General features: G+C 49.9%; 1 protein-coding gene across 2 annotated transcripts in view; it reads left to right on the top strand.

The window, feature by feature from the left end:
* The first annotated feature begins 13,017 nt into the window (after positions 1 to 13,017).
* Positions 13,018 to 23,823, top strand: part of LHX2 (LIM homeobox 2) — a 31,969-nt gene continuing 21,163 nt past the window's right edge. The window contains exon 1 of one of the 2 annotated variants that reach the window (XM_027966458.2): positions 13,018 to 13,243. Coding sequence is in view for 1 of the 2 variants with exons in the window: in XM_042245720.2 (XP_042101654.1) it covers positions 15,370 to 15,465 (96 nt within the window). In the remaining variant the exon portion in view is untranslated. Of the gene's footprint in view, positions 13,244 to 13,986; positions 15,466 to 23,823 lie in introns of those variants that run through there. The other variant, XM_042245720.2, reaches the window with a different exon arrangement.

Below are 23,823 nucleotides of genomic sequence, written 5' to 3'. Positions count from 1 at the left end.
CTTTGCGCAGCTCAGTTCCTTGAGGGGAATAATACACATAGAGCAAAGGTCCCGTCTCCAGTCAACCTGAAGCGGGCAGACAGGATAAACCACTGAGTTATGGGGTGGGGGTGGGGTGGCATGGGGTTGTTACTGCAGCAGAACTGAGCCTCTCCTGATTCACAGAATGAATGAGTGAGTGAGCAGAGCTGAGGGAAGATTTCTGAGTTAAGGCAGGGGTATGTGGCCCCTATGGAAGTTACGGGAGTGGAGAGGCTGTCAAGGAATGAATCATCTGAAGCCCATTAAAATGATTTCTTGAGACAAAAATTGTGAAGTCTGTTAATTTAGCCAGTCAAAGGGAACTGGACTATCCTGCCAGCCACCCTGACCTCTCCCAGTAACTTTGAGTTCTCTTCTTTCCCAGGAACAGCAGTTTGAGATTCCTATGAGCATAGCTGTAGCCTTGGTCCATCGATTGGTTCATTGATTGTTTCCCAAACATTTCTTGTGACCTAGTCTCTGCTAGAGATAAAGATAGAGATAGAGAAAAAGAAGAAGAGAGAGAAAGATGTCCCCAGTAGGAGAAATTGAGTTGGCTTCCCTGATGTGTGAGCAAGGTACGGAAGAATGGGCCAGAGATCATCAAATGGAAAAGGCAGGAAGAGGAACTGAGGCAGAACAGTCAACATGTGCAAAGGCATGGGGTTATGAAAGACGAGTGAGGCTCTCAGATGGACTGAATGGCAGTGGTGGAGCCAGAGGCTTAGGCGTGGAGAGCTTGTGAAGGGCTTTGATTGGCACACTAAGGGATGTGGACTTCTGTCCTTACATCAGTAGAGTCAGCAAAGGTCTTTGGGCAAAAAAAGATGGATCTGGTGAGAGCTGAGTTTGGGCTGTGAGAAGCATCAGGCAGGGGTCCCCCAATCCCCACCTTCCCACCTTGCTCTCTGGAAGTGCAGTCCCAGTGGGACTAGTCCCTGCTCTGTATTTCCAGTGTCCCCATCCTGTTGCTTGGCAACCTCCTGCAGACCCCCTACCTGCCTCCCAGATCCCAACCAAGCCCAGCCTTTGCCCAGCCGATAGCATCGTTTCCTCCATCTTCTTATCTAGACAGGTACTTTTTAAACAAACAGCTGTGAGTAAAGGCTCTCGTGCCCACAACCTGGATTCAAGTCCCAATCCACCAATTTCCAGCTGGATGATTTGGCAAGTGAATCTCAGTTTCTTCATTGGTGAAATGGGACTGACAACTGTATATACTTGACAATGTTGAAAGAGAAACAGCCCAAGGATAGAACTGAGCAAGGCACCTGGCACATAGTAAGGTTCAGTAAATGATCAATGTGATTATTATTAACAAAGTGCTACCTTGTAGGGGACAAGAGTGCGATGTGTGTACAGCACTGGGAAGGAGGGAATGTTACATATTTCCAGCTACTCTGTAAGCTCTTTGGACTCATAGCTTGCACCCAATATGCCTTGAATCTCCTTGAAGGCCCTGATCTACCTGTGTCCTGGAGGGTTGACTAGCCAGGTGAATGGAAAGTTTGTGCCAGGGACGTCTCCCTAAGCACAGGGGTCTGTGTTTCTCTGTCTCTAAGCCCTGGGACCAGGGATGGGCAGCTGTGATGTGCAGCTACAAAGTCCATCTGCCTCTGCCTGAGATGGCCAGGTCTGCATACGTGATGATGCCCCACCCACTTTGGAAGGTGCCTTTAGTAAGTGGTATGCACTGAAAAATCCCAAAGGCTTCTTCTGGAATGAGCCTGGTTAAGTTACAAGCACAAAGGGCTTCCCTGGTGGCTCAATCGGTAAAGAATCTGCCTGCAATGCAGGAGACACGGGTTTGATCCTTGAGTTGGTAAGATCCCCTGGAGGAGGAAATGGCAACCCATTCCAGTATTCTTGCCTGGGAAATCCCATGAACAGAGGAGCTTGGTGGGCTGCAGTCCATGGGGATTGCAAGAGTTGAACATGACTTATCAACTTAATCACCACCACATACCAACTCCTAACAATACAGTCTAACCTCACACTATATTTGCGCACCAGTTACTATGCTTTCAGCTTGCAGAAACCAAAAAGAAAAAAAATTTCAGGCTGGGAAGATCCCCCGGAGAAGGGCATGGCAACCCATTCCAGTATTCTTGTTTGGAGAATACCATGGAAAAAGGAGCCTGGCTACAGTCCATGGGGTCGCTAAAGAGTTGGACACGACTGGAATGATTTAGCACACACACACACACACAATGGGTACAAAACAGACTTGGAGCTTTGGTCATACCCAAGTCCTTGGGATAATTGGGGTAAATTTTTCCTTCGGCCCAAGGAGGAAGGAGCCAGCCTCTGCGGTGTGACTGCTACATGGGGGCACTTGCACACCCAGAATCTCATCAAGCCCTCTCAGCACCCTTGCAAGTCACCCTTCTTATCTCTGACTTACAGATGGGGTCTCCAGACTCAAGAAGCCACTTGCCACCCAGTTCTAAGGAGCAGAGCCAGAGGAAGCAAACTCTACCTGATCCCCTAAACCAAAGACTTTAATTTCTATGAACTTAGGGGGAACATGTTCTGAAGAATCTCTTCTGCCAGGCTAAGCCCTGTTCACACTCTTTCCAGACAGTAAATCTGAGGATCTCACCCACTAATACTCACCCTCAATGTGCTTGGAACCTTGCCATGGCCCACCTTGGCCGGCTGGTCAAAGCTTTCTTAGGCTGGAGACTACCTATGCCCTCGCCGGCTGTCCCTCACCCTCCCCTGAGTCTTCTCCAGCCCCCAGCAGGCACCAGTCCTTCTGATCGATTCACTGCTCCTAACAAGAACTTCTGGCCTTTGCCCATGTTCTTCCCTCTGCCCACAGGACTTCCTTCCACCCAAATCTCTGCCTGGAAAACTTAACTTTTCCTTCCCGGCAAAGCTCCAGCCTCACATCATCTGCAAGACCATCCTTGGGGCTCCTATGAGAACTCCCTCTACATAGTCTCCTAAGGCACGGTTGTCTGTTTAGGGTCTTTCTCCACCACTGAATCACAAAGTCCTTGAAGGCCAAGGTGCTTGTATGCCTCAGACTTCCAATTCAGCAGCTCACAGATTTTGAAGGTGAATATTGATCTCTGCACATGTGATCTTCCTCCTCAACAGAGGGTACTTGAGGGCTATGACTCAAGGCACAGCAGTGCCAAAGGTTCACTAAAGCCCTGCTATGACCTAGGTCACAGCCAAGTAGTTTGTTTATTCATTTTTAATTAATTTTTTTGGGGGGGCTGTACTGGGTCTTTGTTGTTGCGCAGGCTTTTCTCTAGTTGCATCTAGTGGAGGTCACTCTGGTTGCAGTCCACGAGCTTCTCATTGCAGTGGCTTCTCTTGTTGCAGAGCACAGCTCAGTACTTGTGGCACACAGGCTAAGTTGCTCTGCGGCTTTGGGGTCCTCCTGGATCAGGAGGTCTCCTGCCTTGGGAAGCAGATTCATTTTTTACTAAGCCACCAGGGATACCCCAAATCACTTTACATAGAATCGCTCATTGACTCCATGCACCTTGTGAGGAAGGTTCTTTTTTTATACCCATTTCACCCATGAGAAAACTGAGTCCCAGAGAGTTTAAACATCTTGCCCAAGGCTTCTTCATTTGGTTAGCGACAAATCCAGGACTGTTAACTGAATCTGATGCCATTCTTTTCGTATGCTTTTTCAATCTGTCAAATTAACTAAGGGTCTCCTCTGTACCAGGTGGCGTTTTAGGCACTGGGGACACAACCATGGACTAGATAAGATGTGTTTGTGTTTGAGTATGAGTGTATGACTGTCTATGTGTGTGTGAGTATGTATGTGTAAGTGTGTAGGAGTGTGTGCATGCACATGCGTGGTAGAGAGTGCAGGTACTGACCAGGGTGAGGATTAGGGAAGGCTTCCCAGAAGAAGTGACATGCAAGCTGAGATCTAAGAGTGAACAACTGTTACGCTGGCAAAGGTGGGGAGCCGGGGAGCCACTAGGAGAGGGAGCAGCAGAGGTCAAGGCCTGGAGTGAGGAAGAAGACGGGGGGGCAGAGGCTGGTGGGAGATGAGGCTGGAGAAGGAGGCAGGGAGTCCCATCACAGAGGGCCTTTCTAAGAAAAGTCACCTTCAGAGATTTTTGATGACTTAGCAATTCAGTGCCTACAGCCTGCTGAGCGTTCCTCTGTTAGAACAGAGAAGGGAGACCCAGAGGCTCAGAAGGAGACAGCCCAGCTCTCAGACAGCTCTGGGGTGGAGTGGAGCAATGTGGACTCCTGGGCCAGAAGCTGGGAACCCTGGGTTCAGACCTTGGGGGCTGACTGGCTGTGTGGCCCTTGGCAAGCTGCTTTATCTCTCTGAGCTGGTCATTCCGTGTGAAATAAAGAGACCATTCCCTATGTAGGTGCCCTAGAAATGCTTGCCCCTTCATTTCCTCCTGGAGAAAGGAGCTTATTTTGCCCAAGAGGGCCAGCTCAGGATGGAATAAAACATTTATTGGACATGCTCTGATTCCTTGCAACTCCCAGCAGGCAGTAAAACACAGGGCGGAAAAGCTGTCCCAGGGACTTTCTAAGATGAAAGGCATCCACTGTAAGGCTGGGCTCCCTACCGGCCTCTTACGGGCCTTCGCTGCCAGCCTCCAGGCTGCCTCTCCACTCTGCCCAGAGGTTAAATAAGCCAAAGTCTTCTGGGTTTTTCCCATCTTTTCACTCTACCCCTGGACTAAGGAGAGTCTGACAAGCCTGGAGCTGCCACTTTCTTTCTGGCTGTGTGTTCCTGGGCAGGTGGATTTCCCTCTCTGAGAATAGAGGTTAAGGGGGTGGGTTCAAGTTCCTTCCTAGCTGTTTAAGGCCTGGGGTAAGTTTCTTGTGAGACCCTGCCTCCTTACGTGGAAAACGGGAGAAATAATAACCAATGTGATTTTTGCAAAGGACAAAATAGATGATGAATGGAATACATTTGCCTAAAGCCTGGCACACAGCACTCAATAATAGAGGGGGGTTGCCTTTGCCTTTTAGTCTAGGAAAGGTTTTTATTAGAAGTAAAGGAGGGACTTCTCTGTGGTCCAGCAGTTAAGAATCTGTTTGCCATTGCAAGGGACAGAGGTTCAATCCCCGGTCCAGGAAGACCCCACATGCTGCAGAGCAACTAAGCCGGTGCTTCACAACTACTGAGCCTGCACTCCAGTGCCTGCCACCCACAACTCCTGAAACCCAAGCGCCCTAGAGCCAGTGCTCCGCAATGAGAGAAGCCACCACAATGAGAAGCCTGTGCACCACGACAAAGAGTAGCCCCCTGCTCGCCACAACTGCAGAAAGCAACATACAGCAATGAAGACCCAGCTCAGCCAAAAAATAAATAAATAAAATAACATAAAAAAGAAGTAAGGGAAATGTCAGCTTTGGTTTTTTATATTACGCTGAATATGCGTAATATAAAAGTGATCATTTTAACTATTTTACCTGTACAATTCAATGGCATTAAATACATCCACATTGTTGTACAACCATCCCTGCCATCCTTCTCCCCTTTCTCATCTTCCCAAACTGAAACTCTGCACTCACTAAACAATGACTCCCATTCCCCCTCCCCCCAGACCCTGGCAGCCACCATTCTAGTTTCTGTCCTAAGTACCAGGTGGCATTTTAGGCACTTGCTCTAGGTACCACATGCAAGTGGAATCACACAGTATTTGTCCCTGGCTTACATGTTTTATTCCACATAATGTCCTCCAGGTTCACCCATGTTACAGCATGTGTCAGAATTTTCTTCCTTTTAAAGACTGAGTAATATTCCACTCTATGTATACACCATATTTTGCTTATCCATTCATCTGTCAGTGGACATGGGCTGCTTCTATGTTTTGGCCACTGTGAATAATCCTGCTATGAACATGAGTGTACAGAGATATCTGTTTGAATCTCTGCTTTCAATTCTCTTGGATGTGTACCTAGGAGTGGAATTGCCAGATTATATGGTAATTCTATGTTTAATTTTTATAGAGTGTGTTTTAAGGCCTCCATTTCTTGAACTTAAACAGGGGCACCATGGCTAGAGAGGGGCTCCTTCTCCACCCCTCCTCCCTCTGCCCACCATCTGGCTTTGGTGCCCAACTCAAGCCTCCTCTGAGTTATACTGACTTGTACTGTGGTGGGTATAGAAACTGGTGTGTTTCTGGCCCTCCATTGACACATGGCATCCAGCCATCCCTTATAGGGCAGCTCTTGCCTCTGGCTCCCACTTCAAAGAGGAATTTAGGGGCCCCCTCCTGTTTGATAGAGCTCCCTAGATGAAGCTAAATCACTGCCGCCTTGGCTCAGCACCATTAGGAGGATTACCTCTTCCTGCTGCCAGCCCAGGGGACCCCCACCCCAGGGCATCATTGTCTCCACAGCCCCACTGGCTTTCAGGGTCTGCGCCTCGGCAGGTTAGTGCCCTGGTTGCAGACATGAGTTTTGGGACCAGACAGATCTGGGCTGGAGACCTTACTCTAGCAGTTGCTGGTTCTATGACTTTGAGAAAGCCACTTCTCCCTTACAAGCCTCAGTCTCCTCATCTATAAAATGGGAGCAATAGGGAAATTGAGCTAAGGCGTGGAAATCCCTGAGCCTTCTGCCTGGCACAGATCAAATAGGCAGTAAATGGAGCTGTCATGACCGTAATCTTCACCTGGTCAGGCAGGAGACCGAAGGAGGCAGAGCTTCCAGATGGAGGGGGCAGGGCTGGGATGGCAAAGCACCTCTGAGCGGGCCTCAAGGTCCCAGCTGAGGACACTTGGGAGGAGACTCCAGGCTGGTGAAGCCCAGCTCCTTTCCTCTCCATGGGTCTATCTTTTCTTTCTCTTTTTAAATTTTACTTTTGGTTGTTCTGGGTCTCCAGTGCTGCTCAGGTTTTCCTTTCCTTATGGTGAGTCGGGGGCTACTTCGTAGTTGTGGTATGTGGGCTTCTGCCTGCAGTGTCTTCTCTTGTTATCGAGCACAGGCTCTAGGGAACGTGGGCTCACTAACTGCAGCTCCCGGACTCTATAGCACAGGCTCGATAGTCGCGGCGCACAGGCTTAGTTGCTCCGTGGCATGAGGGATCTTCCTGGACCAGGGATCCAACCTGTGTCTTCTGCACTGGCAGGTGGATTCTTTACCACAGAGTCACTAGGGAAGCCCCCATGGGTCTATCTTAATGTCAATTCCCTTTCCTTATTGTGAATTGAAGTTGGGGAAGGAAGCATGCATTTATGGAATATCACTATTGTGCCTTATTGTGTCTCATGGAAAAAGTGTCATCCTTACAACTTTATCATTCTTTGATTGAACAGAAGAGTTTTTGTGAGAAAATTGGTGTTTATGAGAAAAATGTCATCAAAATGGGCATGTGCAGGAGGCAGCAATATGGAAGTTGCCTCCTCATCTCTCTTTAAATCACTGTATTTGAACAGGACGTTAGTGTTCACATGATTCTGTTACATGCTGTGTTGGTCATCTTGACCCACTTTACAGATGGTGACACTGAGTCTCTGAAGTGTGAAATGGGCCCCACAGAGGACTGGAGTTGGAAATACCTTTTTTGGTTTTAATGGGTTGTCATTATGGGATGACATAATGGGTTGAATGGTGACTTCCAAAAGGATAAGTTCATGTCCAGGAACCAATGAATATGGCCTTATTTGAGGGGAAGAAACGGGCCTGCAGATGTAATTAAGTTAAAGATCTTGAGCTGAAGGCCTCTTGAATAACACAGGTGGACCCTAAATCCAATGGCAAGTGTCCTTAAAAGAGACAGAAGATGAGAAGACACAGAGGAGGAGAAGGTGGAATGCCTTGAGCCAGCAGCAGCTGGAAGAGGCAGGCAAGAATTCTCCCCTACAGGCTTCAGAGGGAGTTCGGCCCTGCTGACACCTTAACTTGAGACTTCTAACCTCCAAAACTGTGAGAGAAGGATTTTCTGTTGTCTTAAGTAACCCAGTTTGCATTGATTTGTTACGGCAGCAGTAAGAACATAACGCACTGCTGGTGACGGGACCCCCTAGCATGGCCTGCTCTGCAACATAAGCCCTCTTTGGCATGACAAGTCCAGCCTCCCCTCTGACCCTCCTTGCCGCCAAGCTCACTCCCTTCAGTCCCTCTGCTGCACTGTGACTGCCAGAGGGATGTTACTAAAATACATCACAGCCTTGCACTCCTGTTTGAAGCCTATCAGCTAGAACTGTCTGTTCCAAGGGACAGAAAACCCAACCCAGACTGGCTTACACAAAAAGGAAATTTACTGGCTCATGAAACCAAAAAAGGCCAGGAGCTAGGGCTAGCTTCATCTTGGCTGGATTTGGGGCTCAAACAATGTCACTGGGACTCATTTTGCTCTGTCATGCTGCCTTCTGCTCTGTTGGCTTTGGTTTCAAGCTCTGCATGGCAGTGAGATGGTGGCAGCAGCCCCAAACCCTGCATCCTGTTAAATTAGAGACCAGCAGAAAGGTTCAAAGACCTCTGTCAAGTCCTCAGGCCAAAGTACTGGATTGGCTCTCATTGGGCCTGCTTAGCCTTCCTTCAACCAATCATTGTGGCCACAGGAATAGAATGTGCTGATTGGCTTAGGTCTAGGTCACATGTTCCTTCCTCTGGCCTCAAGGTGGAGTTGCCTCTATTAGAACCACATGGACTGACTGGAAGGGAAGAAGAGATATAAAGGGGAAGATGCAATCCCCAAAGATAAGTCCCACCTCAAATATAGCAAATGAATGCTGAGCAGCCAAAACAAAACAACAAAAACTCCCCCAAATAAGCAAACACCAGTGAAAAAGAGTAAATGTCCACTCGGATGCTCTTCACTGGTTCTGTCACGACACGTCAAGATCTCAATATCTAGTCTCCAGCCTCACCTCAATTCCAATTTGCTTGACAACTCAAGGCTCTTTACTCTGTCATCCTATCCAACTGTCCATTCCTAGTCTGGCTGTGCCTCTATGCCCTTGTCTCTCGTCTTTTTCTCTTTCCGTCCTGTTCTCTCCTCTGTCTGCCTGTCTCTCCTCCTCTCTTTCTGCTGGAATCCTTTCTCCTGTGTCCTCTGGCATGTGTCTGACCATGTCTCCTGGATGTCTGTTTCTTTCCTGGCCTCTCCCCCGATCCTTAGTTATTTGCAAAGTCCAGAAATGGGCCTGGAACCTCTAGCTTTTTCATCAGACTGAGAGAACCCCTCGAAGGCACAGCAGCCTTGGGGCTTCTCAGCCAGGACTCCCTCCTATTCTGTGAGCCTCCTCCCGGCTCCACTTTCTCAGCAGGGCCTCTCTGCCCTGCCCACAGGGGCAGGAACCCTCAGGGCCACCTGGACAGGGTGGCTGTTTGCTGCCCTGAGGACCCAGGCTGCTGTGGCTCTCCTTAATGAGCGTGCCTTCAGTGACACATTCATTATTCCTGTTCGGTCGCTTCGAGTCAAAACTGATTAGTTACACTTACCGCCGCAAAGATGTAATGATTTTATTGTTTATCTTCAATTTATTTTGATTAACATCTCCGTTTTCTTCATTGCAAGTGCAATTAGGTGCAATCTAACAGCGACTACTTTAATTTTGTTGAAATTAAGATGAATAAGTGACGGCTTATGGTGCTTTGTTTAACAAATAAATCATAGTTAAGAGGAGTGTATTAGTAATAAATGAAAAAAGACAGCTTAATTAAAATGCATGGAGCCAGCCTCTTGATGTACATCCAAAATCCAAGTCTGAATTCCAAAAATCAGAGAGAGCTGAGGGTTAGGAAGACCCTCGCCGCTTCTCACAATGGTGGTCAGAAGATGACAGACGGCATGTTTTGGTTTGGAGGCTGCTGGGCAGAGAAGAGCAAGGCATACACATGACCCTTGTAACCTGGTCACACCTTGTCAGCCAATACCGCCAGGAACCCAGTGAGAAACCAGACTCAGAAGAACACAGGAAAAGAAGCCTCATCCCCTAGGAGGGATCGGCTGCCAAGCCCACCCCCTGGGAACCCACTGAGGGCAGGGGACAGGTTGCCCCTTGCCCCACCCTCCAGGCTCCCTTGGGAGGTGGGAGAGCCTAATGCCAAGCCCAGAAACCCAGGGTCAGTCTCTCAGTGAGATCTCCTCCCTGCTGGACTAACAGGGACTTCCCCATCTCTTGATTTGGAAACAAAGTGCAAAAAGTCAGCCCTGGAAAGTTTCCCGTGTGAAGTTTAAAAGCGCCTATACTGAAGAGGCTGGCTTTGAAGCAGCTCGCTGGGGCCCCTCAGCAGGCTCCTGCGAGTCAGAGGGCCGGCGTGTCTCAGATCCGCCGACAGCAGCCTCGGCAGGGCTGGGAAATGGGAATTGTTTTTAAGCTGAAAAATTACTCGTAGAGCTCACTCCTTTACCACCACTCTTCTTTTGTTCTCAGTCATCTCCTTCCTCCTCTTTTGCCTCCTCTTTTGCTTCCACTTTTTAGTGGTGAGAAGCAGGCAGACCTGGGTTCACATCTGGATGCAGGCTTTTACTAGCTGTGTGACCTCAGATTGGTGACTTAACCTCTCTGGACTCCAATGCTTACTCAGAAAAGGGAGAGCAATGGTGTCTCTGAGACAGTGGTGCTGTGAAGGTTAGTCAAGATAACTGCCCAAAAATGCACAGGTCCTGCCTGGCCCAGAGGAGGAGCTCAATAGGCATTAGCTCCTCCCTCTGTACAGATTCTCCTGTTTCCTCCTGTGCGTGTATTGCTTAGTTAGATCTTCACAGACAAGTCTCCTCATCCTTTCTCCTGCCTCACTTACCTCCTGTTTATCCTTAGTCCTTCTGAATTTAAACTTCGCTTTTCCTTTTCATCCATCCTCTCTATGCATGTTACTGAGTACCCACCTTGTGCCAGGCCCTGTGTGACATCGTGAAGACTGTACAAGGTGAGCAGACCAGAAGCGGCCTGGCCTTAAACAGCTTCCAGTCCCAGGCCCCAAGGCCCCTTCATTATGGTCATTATGGTTCCGTGTGTTCAAAAGTGTCTTCCCTGGGACTTCCCTGGTAGTCCAATGGTTGAGGATCTGCTTTCCAATGCAGGGGACAAGGGTTTGATCCCTGGTTAGAGAACTAAGATCCCACATGCCACAGGGCAACCCAGCCCATGAACCACAACCAGACAGAGAAGCCCACGTGCCACAACGAAAACCCAGCACAGCCAACCATGAAACGAGCACTTTGGGAAGGCAAGGACAATGTCCAGCACAGAACTTGGCACACAGCATGCTCTCGATAGTTCCTGACTATTCGTTCCAACAACAAATGCCAGCTGAGGACATGGCTTTGAAACTGACTGTAAAGGACACAGAGAGGAAGGAGCCATTCCGATACATGGTCTGGGGGAGGTCATGCTCCTGGGGCCGCACAGATGCCAAGGCAAGCAATGACACTGCGGGTGGACAGTGCTGGGACAGGGCAGAGGAAAGGACAAGAGATGACAACTCCCTGAGACAGACCACAGGCAGAGGACACTTATGGGGACTGAATCTGGCTTCGCCTGGCTTCCGGTCAAGAAAAGGGAAATCAGGGCTCATATGGAAACACTGAGGCCTGGCTAAGCTCCTCCTCCATGTATAAGCCCCTCCTCCACTCTACCTGGTCCCGATCACCACTCCAGCCTCATGCCTTTCATTCCTTCAGCTTCAGCTACACTGCCCTTTCTAGGGATATTCTCTTCTGCCTTTCCAAACAACCCCCCACCCCCACCCCACCCCTGAACATGCTGATCACTCTTCTAAGAACTCTCTCTTTAACAGCACATTCCCAGTTCCTGCAAATTGCAAGCCCCACAGCTGACTTCAGGTCTCACCTTGAGAAAACCCATCCTGAGCCCCCAGCCCAGGTCAGTTTCCCTGGATGTTTGGTTTCAACTGTACTCTCTACTCCTTCGTGGCACTTGTACAACTGGCATGACATAATTATGGAATTGGTATCCAGAGTCTCTCTCCCGAGGTAGCCTGCAAATTGCATGAAGACAGACAGATGTGGGTTCAAGGCCCCTTAGTGTGTGATCTTGGGCAAGTCATATCCCTCTAAGTTTCAGTTTCGTCACCTGCGAAATGCGAAGGGTAACTACCTCTCTTTTAGGGTTGGTTGGGATCATTCACAGTATGCCTCATGTGTCTATAGAAGTTTATTTATTCTGTCTAGCTTTTACTCCGGAGAAGGCAATGGCACCCTACTCGTGGAAAATCTTGCCTGGAAAATCCCATGGATGGAGAAGCCTGGTGGGCTGCAGTCCATGGGATCGCTAAGAGTTGGACACGACTGAGCGACTTCACTTTCACTTTTCACTTTCATGCACTGGAGAAGGAAATGGCAACCCACTCCAGTGTTCTTGTCTTGAGAATCCCAGGGACGGGGGAGCCTGGTGGGCTGCCGTCTATGGGGTCGCACAGAGTCGGACACGACTGAAGCGAATTAGCAGCAGCAGCAGCAGCTTTCACTCAAAAAATTCATAATGAGGATTACACTGAGGGTACAGCTATTCACAAGACAGGTTGTCTCTGAAGCCACACTCCATCCAGGAAACATCTTTGAAGCTTAAAAGTCATTCAGTGTATGTGTGTGTGTGTCTGTGTGTTAAGTCAGGGAGGAGTAGGCTTTTTCCTGCTTGGGTTTAAGGACAGGAGAGAGTGTTGCCCTTCTGCTTGGTGTCAATGAAAGAGGAACCAGCAAGTGCCAGGGCATGAGATGTTGAATCCATCTCTGAGATCTGCCCTGAGGACCACAGATGTTTCTCACAAGAGGCTTTCCAGACCCCAGAAGAACCCACCTTTGGCTTCTGAGACCCCACACTTGACCTCCCCTGCTGAACTGGCCATTTGGTAGCTGTCTGGCCCAGGAGGCTGGGCAACTGGTTCTGCGGGGCACACTTGACACTTGGTGAGCCCTAGTCGCCAGGCAGCTGCCACACTGACTGCTGCACTTGGGTAAGTGTGAACTCCAAGAGGGACAACCAGAGTCCAGGAACACTTCCCGCCTGCCCTCCTCGCGGCGGCGCCCCTCCCAACCACATCACCGAGAGAGCGAGCGACTTATTAACTCCTTTCAGACACGGAAACTGCAGCTGGGAGGGAGGAAGTGACTGGTCCGAGGTCTCAGAGCAGAGAAATGGACTAAGTTCTGATTCCAGGGCTGGGGCTGCTGCTTCAAGGCGGGAGAGATACATAGTCCTCCTGAGCATCGGGAGCAAGGAGGGGTGGGGAGTGAGGGGAGGCAGAAAGAAAGAAAGAGGAGAGTGTGGGTGATAATGGTGAGAACGACCGAGGAGAGAGGGTAAGAGAATCAGCCCTACGGAGGCAGAGGAAACAGGCGCCGCGAGCAAGAGAGCTGGGGACAGCGGGAGGGACTGGGAGAGGAAGGGAGACCGAGAAACGCGACAGAGACCGGGAGATGGAGAGACACACGGGGAGGCGGGCAGAGACGGACCGACGGAACGGCCCGAGCTAGTGACAGTGCGGGGCGAGCGCGGGGGTAGCGCGCGGCGGGCGCGGGCGGGCGCGGGCGGGCGGCGGGCGGGGGAGGAGAGGCCGGGATGCGGCGCCGCGCGGGCCCCCGTCCCCGCCTCCGCCCGGGCAGCACGCGCCCGCAGCCGGGTGACCGCCGCCCCGCCCGCGACGCCGGCCCGTGCGGACCCGAGGCGGCCGGCAGCTGGCGGCGCGGGCCGGGCCGGGGAGTCGCGAGCCCCGCAGCGACGGCGGCAGTGCCCCGGCTCGGCGGGCCCTGATTGATTTGTCAGCCGAGGGGACCCGCGCGACGGGTCCTCGGCTTCCCCAGGCGCGAGGCCTCCCTCCCGCGCCTCGCCCGGCTCCCGGGCCGGTCCCGCAGGCTGGAGCTCCCCGCCCCCCGGCGCCCCTCCTCGGCCCCGCGCTCCGCGCCCCTCCTCCGGCTCGGCCGTGTTCGCCCGCGGGCCCTGGGGCTGCCCGCTGCCCCCTCGCCTCCCCTGGGCACCGTGCCAGCGCCCCCGGCCCTCACCCTGCCGCTCCCCCCCAGCCCCGCGCCCCCGCCCCTCGCCCCTCGGCCCTGGCCTGGGGCTGCCCGCCGAGCAGGCCACACCCGCGGCGGAGGACTCGGAAAGGTAAGAGGGCTCCCCGGCCGCCCCGAGGGGCAGGGGGCTGTGGACCGGGGCGCGGCTGGCACCCGCGTGCCGGGACTGGGAGACGCCGCTGCCACCGAGCGGGGACACGCGAGCCCCGCGGGCCGGGAGGGCGCTGGGCGAGTTAGAATCGCGTCGGAGGACCCGGTGGGAATTTATGGGTGAGACAGTTGCCCGTCTTTCCTCCCTGGAACTCGGGGGTCTCGCTCTCAGACAGACATTTCTGCCCGTATCTTTTATCTTTTAAGGAATTCGCCTCCTCTCTCACCTTCATCTCAGAGTCTCTATAAATTTATGGGACCGTTTTCCTCTGTCTCTTTTGAGGAATCACCTCTTTGCCTCTCTCTTTTTTCAGGCAGGAATCCCTTCTCATCCCGTTCCCCAAGTAAGCATAGTCTCTCCCTGCCTCATTGAGAAGGATTTTCTTCGTCTTTCTCACTCCCCGGTTGAGAAGCAGATTTTCTCTTCTCACAATTTACCACCGTCGTCTTCTCTCTTACCCACTATGAAGGCTAGAGTTCCTTCTCTATCACCCTTTCACACCGTTTAATTCTGAGGATGCTGACTCCATTTGAGTTTTCAACGAGGGGATGGACCTGTCTGTTTCTGGTGCAGGAGCCAGTTAGGGGCACTCCTCACCCAAAACAGGTACCAGCCATCCCCATTAGCCTCCAGGCAAAGGGCAGCTGCCCAGGTGAATGGGGCATCTGTTTCCAGGGGCGAGGAGGGAAGACTTCACCCAGAAACAAAGAATTGACACCAACTGAGACTGTCCCAGCCTCTTCCAAGACTGAAGAACCCCAGCTTCTGGGCTGAGGGCCCACATGGAGGCTCCCTCCCCCACCCCTTTAACTTTAAAATAGTTTAATGAACACAGAGAGAAAAATCATTTTTTTTTTTCTGCGTGGTGAGCAGTCTACAAAGAGAAAGGGGAAAGGAGGGAGAGGGCTTTAACTCTGATCCCCGCAATTAGTTCCCTGGGAGTGGGAAGGGGGGGCAACCTAGGAGCCTCAGTTCTTCAGATACAAAAGCATTTAGATCGCTTTAGACCGGTTAATCCTGAGTCTGGCTCGGGTCTCTTTTGTTTCCCAACTCCATTGTGGGTTTTGTGCAGTTTCTCTCTGTTCGCGTGATTGACTAGCCAATGGATGGTAATTATCCAAATGTCCCCTCTGTCCTTTGACTGACTTCTCCGTATTATGGGCAACTGTCATGCATTCTGTCATTCCATATCATATTACATGTATTATCATATGAAGTCTCCCCCCTCCACCCCCCGCATATAAAGGAGGGAGCCTCTGCCCAGATGCTGCTGCTTTTAGAAGGAAGGGCCCCGAGAAATTTGTTCTGGGCACTCTTTGGAATACAGAGCAGGGGACTCCAGAAATGGGAGGTTCTGCAGGTAATTTGTTTTGCTGGCTGGGGATGGGGGTGGGAGGTGGTCTCTGGGGTTGGGGTTAGAAAGGCTGTGCTGCAGGCTTGGAGCAGGCTTGCCAGCTGGTATTCCTCTGACCCGATGGTTGGAGCAGTTTCGACAGATTGGAGAAACTTAGAACCAGTTTCTGGTATTTTGACCTTGGAATATCAGAAAAGTGTGCAGGGCTGAGTCCTTTTTGGGAATATTGGAGCTTAGTGGCATGTGCTTAGGACATGAGATCAGCCCTTGAGATCCCAATATACACCCCTTCTACTTGTGTCTCTTCCTAGGACAAGCCCTTTGCACTCCTGTTCCCGTTTCCTGCCAAAGAGACTAGGGACAGAGGAGCCAGCCGTGTCTGTTCCTAACCCCTAGTATCTGATGCTGAATCTTGGAGAAGGGACAAGCTTTTCCAATGATGCTTTTTTTTTTTTTTTTTTACAGATACACTTAGTGCCCCTTGGTGCAATTGTGCGTGCCATCACTTAAGAGGGAGGCAGGATTTATAACAAGGAGGCTTTGCAGATGGAGACTCTGGGGTCCTCTGAATCTGTGGGCAGGACTAGCCTTTCTTCTGCTAAAATGGGGGAAAAATGTTTTATTATTACAGTGGATATGAAGTACCGCCCAGATGTACAGCCTCACAGTTAATTACCTTGTTCTTCATCAAATATATGAGCAATAAACTCTCCAGGAAGGGAGGTGTGTGTGTGTGTGTGTGTGTGTGTGTAAATAGATAGATGAAATCAGGAGAGAGAGAAACCAACACTCTTTTTAAGACCACAGAAAAAGATAGACTGTTTTATGGGGAGCTTGATACACTGCTGCAAGATGCTTTGAATTTTTCGATGATCAAATATACATGATCAAGCTGTGCATGTTAGGGTGTGAGGTGCACTGATGGTCAATGGCTATTGATCAGGCTGTTAAGTGTTTCTGCTCAGTTTTATAAATATAGATGGATCCCAGATGATTTAAAGAATTGGATAGTTAAGAAACTGGCATTCTACATTTCTTTGGAGAAGGGGAAATGGTTGGTCAGTTACAAAAAACACAAACCATTGTTTACTCCTCCCCCCACCCCACCCCACCCCCACCACACCTTGTAAAAGGAGAACTTCATTTGCCAGGGGTGTTCACCAACTGAGTGAAAATATTCCAAGTGTTTTGTTTGGGGTCTACTCAAAACAGTCACTTTACTTGAGCATTACACAGGCTGGGAGTCTACTTCCCTCTCTGTCTCTGTCTCTCTCTCACCAGTACCTCCCCCCTGCACACCGCTCCCCCCCCCCCCAACACACACAGGCAACCACAGTTTTGACCCAGACTGACATGCTGCTGAAGAGATGGGGAGAGTGTCATTTTGGGGAGTAGGATCCAAGGTCCTTAAAACCCTTCTGGTTAGGAACAGGGTGAACTGGCCACATGGCCTTTCCAATTAGCTGATTTCTCACTAAAGATTTTTTAGAAAAGTGTGGGGGACATGGAGGAGTGAAGATTTAAAGATAACCTCTAATTGGTCTGGAAAAATTCAGCGAACACTTAGACAACCTCTCTATTTCTCTTACATTCTCTCTCTTTCCTCCTGTCTCTTTCACTTTGCCTCTAGAAATTAAAAGTGGACTTTGAAAGGAAGAGGCAATGAGGAACAGTTGAGAAGGGGGAGAAAAGAAAGCAAAGTCTTTATTTTTTAAAATTGTGTTGCATGGCAGTCTTATTTGTAATCATCCAATTAGTGGTTTTGTAAAAGGTCATGTTCAAGAAAATCAGCCTTCACCTAGATCAGTGAAACTTAAGCATACAGACAATTTATAGTTACGTTTTGGTTTTATATCTGTAAAAGAGAGTGTGGATTTTAGATTTTTCTGTCTGGAAGTAGCTTTTCCATCTAAGAGCCCCTCACTGGGGGAGCTCAGGCATTCCTATTGATAAATCCTCCCTGAAAATGGAACTGAAATTGGCATCCCTCAACAAAGTTGATTCACCTAGAAATGGATGAATCAGTCCTGATTGGGTGGACATGCCCTTTCACCTCATTGTGCCTGACCTATCACTTAATTAATCTCTCCCAGATGCAGAGCTGTTGACAATGCCAAAGATAAGCAGTATTTTGAACAAAGCAGAGAGCTTTTTAAAGCACAAGGCACAGGGAGGTATGATGCTCTTAAAAATGTGTAAACCATCAGCATTTAGATCGAGTTTGTTATAGCTGAGACTCAGAGATGGTCCCATCTTTGCTAGAAACTTTCTGGGCTTTTCTTTAACCGCTGGTATCTACCTACACTCATTTTCTACCTCTCTTTTCTGTCTCTGGATCCCTTCTTCCTGCCACTCCCTCTCTCTGGATTCAGGGTATCCACGGCTAGTTTTCTCAAGATTGTCCTCTGCCTCCCAGCCTTGTCCCTGCCTCTTCAGATGCTTTTGATAGTATTAGGGCTATCGAGGTGGTCAGCTTCGAAGGCTTTGGGTGACAAAATATTGACTGCATCTGCTAGTGCCTTATGAAGGACATTTGTGCTGCAGGCACCTTGGTGACATACAGGGAGTAGTTCATTAATTAAAAGACTTGCTAATTGCTGCTTGAATTACTATACAGAGAGAATGAAATGAGTTTGTAAAAATGACAATTTGGGGATTTTTTTTTTTTTTTGCCTCAAACATTCTTATAAGCAGGTCCTAGAAAATGTATTGCTTTTACTCATGCCTCTATCGTCAGCTATTCAATTGAGCTTCAATTAATGATAATATATGGTCCGGGATCCTTACTGGGCTGACTGATGGAAGAGCTTTGTTGAATTTGGTGCAGGTGGCACTGTTTAATAAGCACAGGAAAGAGTGAATAATGTAGTGCTTGCAAAGAGAAGTAAATGCAAAATAGATCGCTCTAATTATGGCAGCCCCCAGAAATGGAGATGCAAGCTGAAATGGCCAACTAGCCGGGAAATTCCAGAGATGATTGTCCCCTGCCTTTTTACTTTTGAGGACTGATGGTAGCTTAAAAGTAAATTTGGATGAGCTCATCTGCTTCAACACAAGCACAAATTCAAAATCTAGGTCTGATGACCTATCCACATTTGCCTTAACTGTCTAGAAGCCTTTACCAGATAGTACAATTCAGCTCTAAAACAGGGCCATCTGAGCATTCCTTCCTGCAAGAGATCGGCACAAGCTCATTACTACCAGTCTTCATACTTTACTGCAAAGTGTCAGGAGATTCTGTTTTTGTTTTTGTTTTGTTTTGTTTGAATTTCTTTATGCCTGGGAAAATGAGTCTATTGGAAATCAAAGTGAATACTTGAGCAAACAGAATTTCCCATATACCTGCAAGGGCCCGTAATGATTTTCATTCATGCAAAGATAATCGATGGAACATTAGTTGTTTTAATTAATGGAAGAATAAAAATGGGGGAGGGGGCAAGAGGTTGGGCTTCGGTTGAAGCTTCTGTGGGAAATGACTCGTTCCTCACCTAAGGAGACAATGCCAGCTCCCCAAATAGCAGTAGAGGTTTGCTAATCAAGCCAGTGGAAAGTTGGGCTGGGGTAGAGAAAGGGCTCTGATGAAAGCGCAGGGAGAGATGGTGACCACGCTGAGCATTTTCCCTTCCGTTCAACCTCACTGTTCCCCTCGGAAATGTACCACTTCACAGGAGAGGAGCCTTCTTCCTTCCCAGGAAGGTGCGATTTGTGCTAGGAACCAGTATGTTTTGTGATGGTAAAGTAGTGCCAGTGGCTGGAAAGCCAAAATCAACATTCTTTAGCCGGGATTAAGGAAGGGCTGGGGCTGAATACTTGTGAGCTTCGGGAAATGGGCTGACAGACCAGACTGCGTGTGCTAGATGTGGGGCAATCCATATGCAGTAATGTGTCCTGTGTGTGCCGAGAGTCTCTGGTTGAGGACTCGTGGGAGAGCCAAGCCCAGCATCTTTAGCCAAAACCCCCTCTTTTTGTTCTATGGAAATGTTTACCAAATCCTCCTCCAGTCTAGTCATCGCTAGCTGGGTACCCGCGTCGATTAGTGTATGTGAAGCTCATAAAAGGTTTATGAGGGAACCTTTGCTTGAAAATAGAGTTTAGGGGTGTACTGCTGTCAGAGAAGGGTGGCAAGATGTCTCTGAATGGAGAAAAGACTGTGGTAGGAATTTTTCCAGACTCAAGCGCATGTAGATACAAGAGTTGTCTGTCAAGAGTTCAGCTGCTTCCTCCCCCATCCCCACTTTTTTTCCCCATACAATCTTCCTAATTTTCCTTTTAGCAAAATGTGGTTCCCTGTGTGAGGAAATTCATTGCTGTTAGTTGTGCTCCTACCTAAAAAGCAACCAGATTAAGAGAATGAGCAAAATTCTAGGACTAGGGTCCCTTCTAGGACTGAGTAATATTCTGGGTTAAGAAAAATGACTCTCAAGCAATGGTGGTAGGTACACCAGTTTTAAAAAATGACACGTTGCAATATTTACTTTTTGTGTGTGCTTCCAGAGCAGTTTACATCTTGCATGGAAATTAGAAGGTAGAGAGATGCAATTAGCTGTTGTGTATTTGTTACGATAGTGCTTTCAGAATAATCTGATCTGACAGGTTTACATTGTTGACAATGTGATTTAAGCGGACCCAGATACAAACTTTCCCCACCCTAATCAATAATGGTAAATCCTCTGCTGAGATGAACACTCTCCAGCCTAGTTTATTCATATTTCTTTTGCCGATTCCCTGTAATAAAATTGAACATTTTGTCACCACTTTGAGAAACACTGCCAAACACCTTAAAACACATGTCACACGCCAGCAGCCCCTCATTTCCCTCCTCCGGGAGTTTCTACATCTGGAATCATAATCACAGATAAAAACCTTGACAAAATTGCATCTGAGCACATTCCTCTCCGCAGCCTTTACTTTCTCATAACATTTAATACAATATTAATACCTGCTACTGAAAGGCAGGAGGGAGAAAAGGGCTGCCAACCTCCACGTTTCCTGATGCATCATGTTCAAACCTGAATTTCACACTTCGTGTTTCATTTTAAGTTCAGTGCATTTAACAGGGCCCTAGAGAGAGGGCCCTGGTTAGTTCCCCAACCTGCTCAGCTGACGCCCTGGGAGGCGGTTTCGGAACTGTTCAGATCGCTGCAGGGATAAGAGGAGGAGGAATTGGGCTCCTCTCTGCCTGAGTCGGGCCAAGCCATTTATCTATCAACAGACTTGGTGTTCTTCCTCAAAAAAACTAAGGACCAGCTAATTTATATTGTCGCTATGAGTAACCAGCAGATTTTCGGTAAGGTTTGACCAAGGCAAAAAGACTTGATTTCATAAACTGGCCATGCGTGAGCTGATTTGCTGCTGACTGACAGCCTCTCACATCAGTATAAAAACACTCCCCTCTTTGCCTCCCCTGCCCAGGCCTGGGTAGAAGGCGGTCATTTTTGAAAATATGAGACTTTTCTGTCATCCTTGTGACTCGGCTTCACCCTGTCTCTTCTTGGAGATGTCCACAACCCCACATTCCTGCATGGTGGCAAGGAATCACCATTCCTCTGCTAAACAAACTCAAGACAGAGGTTAGAGAGAAGGGGAAAGTGCAGGGAGCTTTCCCCACTGGGGGGTTCCTGGGGGCCTGTGTGATACACTGGAAGTGGGCTTTCAGTTGTTGGTAGTTTCCGTTCAGTCCTCATTCTCTAACCAGGATTATAGTCAAGACAGACCCCAGCAATCCCAGGGAGCCCAACCAGCGATGCTCCCTCCCTTTTTAAAGTTTTTAACCACCAGGTTTTTGAAATGAATAACTAGCACCTCTACTAGCAGCCTCACTATAGAGAGACACACCCCCATAAACACACACACACACACTTTCCTAAGCAAGACCTACTTCACAGCTGAGCAAGGTATATAATTTGCTGAAGGGTGCAACCCTGAGAACAGGAGACATTACACTTTACTCAGGGAACCGAGGCAGGCAACTGGCCCTGTGACTGCAGCCAACAGCTCTAAGAACACAGTTCCTCCTCCTGCAAGGCAGAGAAGAACAGTTGTCTTCACCTCTTTCTTCTTTGCAGTTATTATCCAAAAGGCTTTCCCCACCCCAACCCCCAGCACCATCCTCAGTGTTTCAGGTCATCTGCTGGCTGTGCCCAAAGGGGGTCCCCCCGGCAGGCCGGTCTGGGGCCAAAGAGGGCGGCTCCCCCTGCGCGGAATCCTTCCCTGGTGGCTCCCAAATCAGGCGTTTTCTCTGCCTGCCTTTCCCTCGGGAGAGACTCGAGAGGCTGCAAAAATCTGGGCGCCCGTTCGCTCGCTTGTCAAGAAGCAAACTGTCTTCACATTCTCCAAGAGCAACATCCCTGCCTAGGAAAAGGAAAGAAGAGGCAAAATAAATAAAACCAGTTAATGTTGTAGTTAACTTGCAAATCAAGTAAATCTGTTGGTGCCGTATTTGAGAAATAAACCATCAGAGCGTCACAGCAAACACACACTTCTGAACGTCTTCATTTTGATTTAATGGTATATCAGCGTCAACTATCGCTTCCTCTGCTGGTACACACGGCCTGATGCCGCGGGAGGAGGGTGCCCATGTTTATCACCGAGTGAGATGACTAATTACACCTTGTCAATCACCGGCTATGAAGACATAAAACCAGCGCGCACAATGAAGTAGTTGCCTGCAGCGTCAATTAGTTGGCGATTCGGAGGTTATTGCGTGGCCCTGCTTTGGCCGCCTCTAATAACGGGACAGAGCGCCGGGAACGGCGCACTGATCAATCACCCTCCTTCCGCGGCTGCCCGGCTCCCGCCCCCTCTTCCCCCGCCAGGCCCGGCCTCACTTTCTCTGGGCGGCATGTGCTTCCTCCCTCCGCGGCCCCGGCTCCGTGGCGCCGGCAGCCCCGGGAAGTTTCCGAGCGGCAGCTCCGCAGCCGGCAGCTCGGAGCCCCGCAGCCTTCGGGGAGCGCCGGGGCTGGTGGCCCCTTTGTTGGGAGAGGCGTGGAGGGAGAGCTTTTGTTCTGAGTTAGTCACGGCGGCCGGCTGGAGGCTGCTACCTCATTATGCGCCGGGTCCGCCTGTCTGCGAGGAAGCAGATGGCGGGGAGGTAGGCAGCGGCGAGAGTAGCCGGACCTGAATTCCGTTCACCTGTCACCTCCCACAGAAGGCAGGTTCAAGCGACCCGGGGAGTCCGTTCCCCTACCTGGGGGAGGGGCGTCGAGGGGCCTCAGTTTCCGGCGCTTTCGAAGGTTCCACTTACCTGCGGATGCCTGTGCCCCCACCCGCCGCCATCCTCGCGGCTGCGGCTTCTTGCACCGTGTAAATGTCACTCACGTGTCAAGATGTGTGTTTACAGCCTGTTCCTCTCCTTGTTTAGTCTCCGTGGACAGGGCTCAGCGGTTGTGCGATGTCTCCCTCGCCGCTGGGGGAGATTAGCAAAGTTACCGGCCTCTGAACTCAGGGCTGGGGTTGTTTGTGGTGTGGGGGGCGGGAGGGGTGCCCAGATCCCGTGGCGGGAAATGAAGTTTGAACCCATTGCCGACCCGAGCGCGTCCCAGCCAGACACGGAGGGATACATAGGCGGGCGCACCCGGCGGGAATCCTGACTGTCAGGGAATTCGGGGGTCGGTCGGCGGTGGGTATGGGCTGCTGGTCAGAGAGGCGGCGAAGAAAGCGTGTGCTTACAGATACGGGGGAAGTGAAGAGCCGCAGGGTGTGTTTCCATCTTTCTGGGGAAGCCCGCGGCAAGAGTAACCGAGTGCTCCTCCCCCCGCCCCGCAGCTCCGAAGGGAGCCAGCCCCTCGAGTTCTAGGAAACGTATTGCATCCTTCCAGCTTGGGCACAGAGCTGTACCACGGACAAACGCTCAAGTGTTGTTACATTTTTTTCCCCTACCCGTTGAGCAACCTCCCGATGAACCCCGGTGACTCCCAGATTAGATTTTCATTCCCTCCTTTCTTTGAAAGAAAGTGCCCCAGATGCGTCAGTAAAACATGCTTATGTGTACGCGTGCAGGCGTCAGTGTGCTTGGGCGCTGGCCTTGTGCAGGCGCTAGAGCACACACACGTCTGTGTGAACACTCGCGCACGCGCGTCTTTGGGTTGATGGTCCGTTCCTCATTTGAGGGCATCCGTGCGTGTGCAGCATGTACACACATTCTTGTAACTTCGAAAGTTTTGCAAATATGCAAAACATGGCCTCAGAGAATCCTACACAGGGATCTCCATAGAGTTGTCTGGGAGTGCAGCTGTACCTGTAACTGCAATTTCCCAGTGTATAGCTGCATCCTCCTGCCTGGCATTGTATACTTACACTCGAGGTGTTTGCCAATGAAGATGTACATGTGCATTTGCACACATAAGCATGTCTGTGCTTGGGCAT

This window comes from Ovis aries, chromosome 3, assembly GCF_016772045.2.
Source record: "Ovis aries strain OAR_USU_Benz2616 breed Rambouillet chromosome 3, ARS-UI_Ramb_v3.0, whole genome shotgun sequence".
NCBI classification, from domain to species: Eukaryota; Metazoa; Chordata; class Mammalia; order Artiodactyla; family Bovidae; genus Ovis; species Ovis aries.
Note: the sequence above shows the minus strand (reverse complement) of the source record. Positions and strands in the feature narration are given on the sequence as shown.